Genomic DNA, 10,409 nt, shown 5'->3' on the forward strand with positions numbered 1-10,409 from the left:
TAGCCATCGAGTACAAACCTAGACCAACAATCAAAGGTCAGGTTTTAGCGGACTTCATAGCGGAAGTACTCCAAGGGAAAAAGAAGAATGTCAAAGATAAATGGAACCCCCAATCGAATAACAAATAGAACAAGTATGGAAATTGTTCACTGATGGGGCGTCAAAGAAGGCGCAGGCGTAGGATTGAAGATCACAAACCCAGAAGGGCATGACTTCACGTATGCGATACGTCTCGAATTCAAAAGCACGAATAACAAGGAAAATACGCAGCGTTGTTGGCAGGGCTGAGAATCGCCAAAAAAAATAGGAGCCCATTATTTGGAGGTGCACGTCGATTCCATGTTAGTGGCAAACCAGATCGAAGGGTCATATGATGAAAAAGTCGAGAAAATGGCATCATACTTAGCGCAGGCTAAAGTGCTAATGAAAACCTTCATAACATGTAAAGTCAAACATGTGAAACAAAACGAAAACAAACAAGCCGACGCTCTCAGCAAATTGGCCTCAGTTAGTTTTGAACATCTTGCCAAAGACGTCAGTATTGAGGTACAGCAAAGTCCTTCGATAGTCTTGAGAGAAGTCTGTGTATGTTTGGTAAGCGCACCAAACTGGATAAGACCAATCATCAATTACTTGTCATCAGGCATCTTGCCCGATAAGAGAGCGGATGCTCGAAAGATCCGTCACAAGGCAATGAATTATACATTTCAGAATGGCATTTTGTACAGACGATCTTATTTAGGGCTACTTCTCCGGTGTGTGGACTCGCAAGACGCAACTTACTTGCTGAGAGAAATACATGAGGGAATTTTCGGAGTCCATGCAGGTCCACGAATGGTTGTTGCCAAGATCATGAACATGGGATATTACGGCCGGGTATGCACGTGGATGCAGAAAAAGAACTAAGGCGTTCAGCGCATGTCAGCGCCATGCACCAAACACCTTACGTCCCAAAAATGCCATGATCCTGGTGACATCATCGTGGCAGTTCCAAAACTGGGTGATAGATATAACAAGGCCATTTCCAGAAGCGCCAGGCTGAGTGAAATTCCTGATTGTGGCGATCGATTACTTCACTAAATGGATTGAACCAAAACCAGTAGCCACAATAAATGCAGCCAACATCAAGAAATTCATTTGGGATTTTATCATATGCCATTTGGGGCTGCCCATGAATCTGTTCAGCGATAATGGAAAACAGTTCGCGGACCAGCACATCAGGGAATGGCTCAAAGAGTTAAACATAACTCAGACATTCATTTCCGTTGCCCATCCACAAGGGAATGGAGAAATGAAGCGCGCCAATCGAAGCATTGTTGGTGGCATAAAGAAAAGATTGGAGGATTACAAGTCAGGTTGGGTCGACAAATTGCACACGTTCTTTGGGCATTCCTCACCCAGAAAAATACAAGCAATGCGGAAACGCCATTTAACCTAACTTATGGCACAGAGGCAATGATCCCAGCAGAAATTCGAGTGCCATCGCAGAGAATCACATTGCCAAAAGACAATGAAGCCGAAAGGCGATTAGATTTGATGCTTTTGGAAGAACGAAAAGAGATGGCAGCAATGTGCGAACAAAATTACAAACGCCAACTCCATAAGTACTATAACACAAAGGAAAAAATTTGCGAGTTCAATGCCAGAGATTACGTCATTCGCAACAACGATGCATCAAGAGCTCAACCGCATTTGTAGCAAGTGTGAGACCCATACTTAAGTTACCACCATGGAACTTTCCACACGTCTTGCATGCTTCTTTTTCACCAACCCGTGGTTTCTTGTCTTTGCTGTGTGACAACTAGCACCAAACCGTTTTGTTGGGAAGATCCACTTCTTCTTCTTTTAATTAACAACCTCTACATCCTCAGCCTCAACGTCCACATAATCATACACAATGTTTGCTAGATCCACAATATAGTAAAATGTTGTGAGCCGGTTGAACCTGACATAAGTTCAGCTGGGTAGACGTCTGACATAAAATTTGATTCTCTAAGCTTTAGTATCAACCATACACGATACCAGCCCCGCCACAAGCTTTAGTAGTGCATTCTCGATGACTCTTGTTTCCAGCTTTAAAAATTAAGAACCTTAGCTTTATTTTTCAATCTTAGGCTCCGCACATAAATTCTTCTACACAAATTCTTTCAAATCAGCCCATCTCATATCTTCAATCTCCTGCTCATTATTTCTTTGCTCGATGGTTTCCCACTAGAAGAGAGCTTGTTTCTTAAAGGATTGAGTAGCAAATTCAATTTCTTGAATGGATGGCATTTGCTTACTTTAAATAATTTCTCCATTGCAATCACCCACCAAAGGGTGTCGACAACATCACCTGTCCTAATCAGGTTCGATGAATCACAACCCTTTAAAGATTTGTAAATGCACCCACATTTCTTTCTCTTCACATGTTTGGCCTCCATTGATGTCACACCCCAAACTTAGCGCCTAGGCACGTGACCAATAGTTGGTACATGTTTTGTAAATATATCAGAGATGCGGGTTTGATTTACTGGAAGACTTTTATTTAATAATATATTAATTTACTTTAAAATTTTACCTGGGAAATAATTACCCAAATATTCGATTTACAAAACTCTATTTCATTTGATTACAAGGCTTTAATAAAAATGAGCGAACTCCATAAGTGACACAAATTCCTTACTACTGCTGCTCGTTTTAATTTTCTTGAAATGTGTGTATGTGTGTGTGTGGGGGGGGGGGATATGTCAGCATGGTGCTGGTGAAACTTTAACTCTTAAAATATTCATTATCTCTTGAAATGACATGATAGTTTTCTTGAAAAACACTTAGCAGAAACGTCTTTTATCCTTGGGATTGTTTCACTGCCATACACACACAATACAAAGGTTCTCTGAGCCACCTAGCCCGTTTGAGAACTGGTTATGATTGAGATTTGGCATGCCTGTTTATTTTGGATCCAGACACATGTGTAATCGGTCTAAGTTGCTTTTATTCTCTATCTTGTATGCTAGAGATAACGTAACTCATGTAAACATTTTTGCTGACTTTTTAAGATAAAAAACCAATTTATCTTATCGTTTATAAAAATATTGAACGCATTCACCTATGAATGTATTTTTTTCGTATGATGTTGTGATCTCGTTTGAAAACCTTTATGACTAAATGATGCGTAACCTATAATAACACAGGTTTATATAAACTTTTGTGGTGTGATTGGGATTTGATCGTTTATGTTGTCTTGACCAATTTCATCAAGTCATTTTGGATAAAGAGGAGGGACTGCTTGTAAGAGTTTGACCGCTATTGTTTATACATTCTTCTGGTGTTTATTGCTTGCGATAAACACACGGGTTTTTAAATATCAGAAAGAGCTCGCATACTCGAGTGGTAGATGTCATACCTTCAAATTTTGACTAACAAAGTTTTACCATAATGCGCGTGACATTCTAGGATCTAGCTCATTCGTGATACCAGAGCACATTAAAAAATAATTAAAACACCATTTAAGTCTTATCCAAACATGAGAAAATGAAAACAAAATCAATAGTTTAAAGTTTAGCGGAAGCGTAATAGAAAACTATTTAAACTAAACACCGTGTGCTCAAACATGCACAACCCATTAAATGTACACAATGTGAAATTAAAGTTCATGAGACAAGTGTGACTCCAGACATATGCAATGCAACCCGCTCTTTATCACATCTAGCAACATGGCAAGTATAAATACTCATGGGTTAACACGAGGTTGGTGAGTTCCAAAGTTGTAAAAAGTAGTATATATAGTATATGTAGTATACGTAGTATAAGTAGTATTTGGATTTAGCACTTTTCAACATACCATGGTAGCTAACCCATTCACAAGCTACCAGATCTTTGAACCGAAGTTAACTGTATGTATGCCTTATTACCAAGTATATCACAAAGAATTGGCGCATGTATGTTCGAACAATTTGCACTCGTTTGACCTCCAATTGAGTTTTAGCAGGTGGGGTTTGCCAAACCCAATAGTACTACATAAAGTTCCTCTCAATCCTATCCTAACGGTTCAAGGTATGTAAGGACTTTAAGTGATATGAGGGAATCTTGATATGGAGGTATGGCTTTGATACCAAATCTCACCTTTAGTGTTTCATTTGGTTTTGGTGGCCCTAGTAAGACGTTCTATGCTTAAAGGTTTTTCATAATTTCTTTTGGGGTGGGGGTGGGGGGGGGGGGGTTCCGAAATCCCACCGAAACTTGAGAGGTACTAGCTTCTTGCAATTCTTTGTTTTTTTGGATTTTTTCAGATTTCATTCAAGTCTATCATCCAACAATATCCATATTTTTTATTTGAGAATCCTTTAAAAACTTTAGCTTCAAAGTGATCGTCGATGGCTTTTTCCCAATCTTTTACACATGGGTGGTTTGCTGGCCATTAATCAAATCCTCTCGGGACAGTATCACTTAATTTATTGGGATCGACGTTGTTTGTTAATGCCATTTCTTTTTATGTTTGCAACCAAGCCTCGTAAAAATTAGCTTTGAAAAACCATCTTGCTGTATTCGTGTTTGAACAAGAGTGGATGAATGTGGCAGGGGCTCTATAGAATCTTTTCTAACCCTCTTGTGGATTGGGTGTTTTGAAGCAAGCAATTAGATACCTTTTTGATGAGGAACTTATTAATTGTATCTGTTAGAGCACATATATTTTGTGCCGAGGATATGTTATCCTTATGTGACTTCTGGATCGATTATCCTTAATATGTTTTCCAGGTTATGTCAGATCAAGGATCCTAAATACTTATTGCTCACTAATGGTTGTATTATTTGAATGGTGCTGTATTTAACAGGTATAACAGCTAAGAGACCTAGTCTACCTATTAGTTCGCAGTCCATGGAAGTGGCACGTGGTCAAAAGAGGTGCAACGTATCAATGGGAGGAGTGGCTAATTATTAGGAGAATTAGTTTCATATTTTTTTTGTATATATTCCAGCTATGATCAGTTTAGGTTACACACACATCATTCATAACACACTTGGCAGAGATTATTCTAGCTACATTCACTTAAACTTAGATTCATTGTATTCACTGATTATAAGCTCCACCTTTGTAATTACCATTTTTGATTATATAGTGGTGATAGACGATTTGTCATCACCTGGGGTTTTGTGCCGGCGATCCTAAATCGATAAACGGCTTTTCCTTGTAACAAATCTATGTGTTCATACCTATTTTAGCTATATATTCACCATTTTTATACAAGCACTCTACCTCACAAAACCTATTTGGTTATATTATCCTTAAAACCTATTTTTGACCAAAACAATTTGGCGCCCAACGTGGGGCAACTGGTGCTTTAATCCGGAAGATTTTTCATTAATTTTCAACCATTTCAACCTATACCCTTACCAATGGCCTTACAACAAACCTCCACTTCAACTACCATGCCTTCATCACTTTCTCTCTCATCAAAGGCTTCATTGCTGATGCCACCTCCACCCGCGGGAGTACAGAGGACCAACACTGCTGGGAGAAAGGTGCAAACTCTAGTCTTCAAAGGATCAATGTCCTCTGCTGCCACTTGTGTGGTAACTTCTAACAATGATGTTTCCGCTATGTTTTCACAGTTTAAGGCGTACATGAAGAAGCATAACATGTTGGGTTTTAACAAGATTATCAAAGCCATATAAACCCATTTATATGAAAAATGCAGCGGATTAATTTGTTTTAAATCTTGTTATATTGATTAATATAAAACCCATTTTAAATGTAAAACCCAAGCCCCGGATCCATATACGAATTACATGCATACCAAAACTATCGACCATATGGGGTTTATGTAATATAACCTTTCAAGATGCAAGAAGATGAAGGAGATGACGGTTTGAACGGCTAGCCTTCAATGGAGAAGAGCCTCAAGCTTGTATACCCTCCAAGCCTTCAACAAACACCTTGCTTGCTAGGATTTAATCACTCTTGCACTTGAAAGATGAAACCTTCTTGTGTTCTTCTTCCATGAACCGATTTTGGAGAGAAGAGTGAGAGGAGAGAGATTACAAATTGCATGTGACGTGGTTGGTTGTTCTTTTGTGTTGTGTCCCAAGATAGATAATAAATAAGAGAAAACTTTCAAACAAATGGGTGGGAAGTTTCCCCCCAAAAGTGGGCTGGTCCTACCAGAAATTATTTTCTCTTTTTTCCTGGAAACAGACTAATACCCCATGTACTAGTCTCATCACTAATACTCCATGTATTAGTCGCAGGACTAATACTCCATGTATTAGTTCACAGGACTAATACTCCATGTATTAGTCATAGTGAAGGTTCCCAGCCGGATCTACACAGGAGTATCTTGTAACACTAGGGTGCGGAATCCCCACGTGATACGATACGAGTGTAAGATATATAATACGTTGAGACGATTCACAAACACACGTTACAATACTAATAAACACGTTTGTATTCTAACACTTCAACACGTGATCTCAATATCACTTACACGTTCTTCCCCAAAAACAAAAAACCTTTACTAAACAAGCCGAAGTTAGGCATATATAGGCCTCGACAACTTCGCCTAACAGACTGGGCGAAGTTGTCTTAACTTCGCTTGTCTACAAGTTCGCTTACATCAGGCGAACTTGTGTGACACCATATCTAAAACCAAAACAACCAATCTAACACGATTACAGACACATACAAAACACTAGATACTGAACTACTGACATTATGCACCAACAGACTCTCCCTTGGCAGTAGCTTCATATCTCTATCTTCAATCACGTGTCTAGTAATTCCAAAATCTCGTGTCACCCGTCTTCAAGTATGAACGCCCTGTCTGACACACACAGAGACCATTCTCTGGTACTTCTTGGCTTCATCTTTCCATGCAGGAATAAAGAATATCTTCTTATCGTTTAGCACCTGCAAGTCAGCTTGAGACAAATTTACCAAGTGCATGGGATCATACACACTCAGATTCTCTTGTTCGTCTTCATCTTCCATAACCACTTCAGCTGTTTGACTATCAACGTACCACCACTTGAGATTCTTTAAGTGACACAAATTCCTTACTACTGCTGCTCATTTTAATTTCCTTGAAATGTGTGTATGTGTATGTGTGTGGGGGGGGGGGGGGGCGGGATACGTCAGCATTGTGCTGGTGAAACTTTAACTCTTAAAATATTCATTATCTCTTGAAATGACATGATAGTTTTCTTGAAAAACACTTAGCAGAAACATCTTTTATCCCTGGGATTGTTTCACTGCCATACACACACAATACAAAGGTTCTCCGAGCCACCTAGCCCGTTTGAGAACTAGTTATGATTGAGATTTAGCATGCCTGTTTATTTTGGATCCAGACACATGTGAAATCGGTCTAAGTTGCTTTTATTCTCTATCTTGTATGCTAGAGATAACGTAACTCATGTAAACATTTTTGCCGACTTTTTAAGATAAAAAACCAATTTATCTTATCGTTTATAAAAATATTGAACGCATTCACCTATGACTGTATTTTTTTCGTATGATGTTGTGATCTCGTTTGAAAACTTTTGTGACTAAATGATGCGTAACCTATAATAACACAGGTTTATATAAAACTTTGTGGTGTGATTGGGATTTGATCGTTTATGTTGTCTTGACCAATTTCATCAAGTCATTTTGGATAAAGGGGAGGGACTGCTTGTAAGAGTTTGACCGCTATTGTTTATACATTCTTCTGGTGTTTATTGCTAGCGATAAACACACGGGTTTTTAAATATCAGAAAGAGCTCGCATAATCGAGTGGTAGATGTCATACCTTCAAATTTTGACTAACAAAGTTTTACCATAATGCGCGTGACATTCTAGGATCTAGGTCATTCGTGATACCAAAGCACATTAAAAAATAATTAAAACACCATTTAAGTCTTATCAAAACAAGAGAAAATGAAAACAAAATCAATAGTTTAAAGTTTAGCGGAAGCGTAATAGCAAACTATTTAAACTAAACACCGTGTGCTCAAACATGCACAACCCATTAAATGTACACAATGTGAAATTAAAGTTCATGAGACAAGTGTGACTCCAGAAATATGCAATGCAACCCGCTCTTTATCACATCTAGCAACATGGCAAGTAGAATATCTTTTTATCGTTTAGCACCTGCAAGTCAGCTTGAGACAAATTTACCAAGTGCATGGGATCATACACTCTCAGAATCTCTTGTTCGTCTTCATCTTCCATAACCGCTTCAGCTGTTTGACTATCAACGTACAACCACTTGAGATTCTTTAAGACATCCTTAGGCATTATCTTCATCGGCACTTCTTTTAAACACCGAACCTGTTTATATTTCATTACCATCCAAGGTTTACCATCAGCTCGCATTCCTCTTTCCTTATCTTCAACCAGCTTCCCTTTCTACGGCTTTAACAATTCAAACTTCTTCTCTTTCACACTTTCTTTCCACAAAATCTTCCCAATTATTCTGGACATATTATCATCACTTCTATTAATCAACCCTAATTTTGCCAAATCCTTCACCTCACACTCAGGCAAGGTATTGAGAGATCTCAACATCCTTTTAAAATACTGAATCCCATCAAAGCGTTTAATCCCAAATAACCTCAACTGCTCATCATACAACCAGCATATAATACCCTTCTTCGACTCAGCATACCCTTTGATATTGTAACTCTTCTTGAACATGGTTGGAACCGCTGGCTTCTTTGTCTTTACAAACCACTGAGCGTAGCCTTATTTCCATCTCGGCTGCTCTTCCCACTCAGACTCATCTAACACATCCATATCTTGACTCACATTTGCCTTATCAACGTCTGGAATATCATGTTCTACACTGTCATCCACAACCTCTCCCTTTTCAATCTCACTATCAATCACAATCTGTTCTCCTATCTTTTCAATCTCCTCAACAGATAACACATCGTCATCACCCACAACATCATCACCCAACATTTCCTCATCATCCACAACCACAACATCTTCACCACCTGATCCACCTGCTGTACCAGTTGAGTCCCCCTGAGATGTGGAAGTCCCAAGAGTTTGTTCAGTTCTTGGAAACTCACCACCTGCACCTTTCGATGCATTGGGATCATCGTCTCTATCATGACTTTACTTTGTTCTCAAACTATCGCCCTTGCAGCTCGTCTCCCCCTGAGATGCTAAGAACTTTTTTAAAGCATCAAAAAGTTTACCGTGCTCAACGAGGAGGGACGATTGGATCTGATTTTCTGCAACAAGGCGCTGGATAGCTTGTGTCTGGATTAGATTTATTCTCAACTGTTCAGCAACCACCCTTTCAAGAGCCGCTATCCTTTCAGAATCAGACAAGGTAGCATCAAAATCAAACCGCATGTGAGAAACGTCTTGAGCATAAGGTGGAGGTATTCCCAGACTGACTGGAGTATCAGAAGCAGGCTGAACAGGAACCACGGGTGGTAATGTAACAGATAACCCCGCAGTAGCTACCAACGTCGACTCAACAAATCTTGCAACAACCTCCGATGGAGTAAGAGTAGGAGGTGGCAAGGAAACTATCTCCGGAGCCGAAAACTGAAACGTGGTTGGTGGAATACCAAATGATGATGATGTCACCACGGGAACATTGGAGGTGATCGGTACTGTTACAGTCATCGAAGCCGGAACCATGGTCATACTAGATAACGAGGATGGAGAGAAACGAACCACCCTTGAGCTTTCACCAGCTCCCGAACCCTCGCTAGTTCTGGCCCTCTTTGATCGACGTATTAACTGGTCTAACTCCTCCTCGAAGTCAGATTCACTGTCATCTGAGTCTTTCTTTCTCTTACCATATTTTCTTTCTTGTGTGACCAGAATCTGTCGTGCTTCAGCGATACCGTCAGCGGAGGAGTCAGAGTCGGTTCTCTCAGAATCTGCTACAGACGTAGCTACCATCGAAACATTCACACTGGATGCCTCAGCTTCTGGTGCTTGAACCTCTGCAGCTGGATCAATCTGCTCCATATCAAAGAAACCTTGGCCACCAAAAGCAGCTTCAAGATCTACCTGTTCCTCTGGAGCTGCAACAGGATCAACAGGTAAAGCCTGCTATACCACATGTGGTGGTTGAGGAACATCAGCCTGTTGCTGTGCCGGGTCCCGAAATTCATCTCAACGAGGAGCAATATAAGCAGGGTTTACCAAATAACCAAACAATAGAGTGTGCCGCGGACGAAGCTCTGGTTTGCTACGTGCGCTTGACGACCTACATTGCGCAAAGATCCTCTTACTTACACTCTCAACATAACGGATGGGACGTCGTTGAGGTAGCATAGGTGCTACATGATTCAAAATCATCTGTAAGAATCTGGTGTACATTAAAAATATTTCATGAGCGACCGCACGTCTATGACGATCGATTTCATAAAAACCATCTGACTGAAGCTGTAGGGCTTGTTGTAAGTCAGGGCTGTCATAG

At 39.9% G+C, this 10,409-nt stretch overlaps 1 protein-coding gene across 1 annotated transcript; it reads left to right on the plus strand.

The window, feature by feature from the left end:
* The first annotated feature begins 1,224 nt into the window (after positions 1–1,224).
* Positions 1,225–1,698, plus strand: LOC143608507 (uncharacterized). Its single transcript, XM_077083525.1, has one exon. The coding sequence runs from the start codon at positions 1,225–1,227 to the stop codon at positions 1,696–1,698; it is 474 nt and encodes a 157-aa protein (XP_076939640.1).
* The last annotated feature ends 8,711 nt before the right edge of the window (positions 1,699–10,409 follow it).

The sequence above is a fragment of the Bidens hawaiensis genome, unplaced genomic scaffold, assembly GCF_021521415.1.
Source record: "Bidens hawaiensis isolate Kalapana, Puna unplaced genomic scaffold, B.hawaiensis_p1.1 tig00419378_1, whole genome shotgun sequence".
In the NCBI taxonomy this organism is placed as follows: Eukaryota; Viridiplantae; Streptophyta; class Magnoliopsida; order Asterales; family Asteraceae; genus Bidens; species Bidens hawaiensis.

Coding starts and splice junctions, on each gene's coding strand:
- LOC143608507 (XM_077083525.1), top strand. CDS start 1,225: ATGGCTCAAAGAGTTAAACATAACTCAGACATTCATTTCCGTTGCCCA.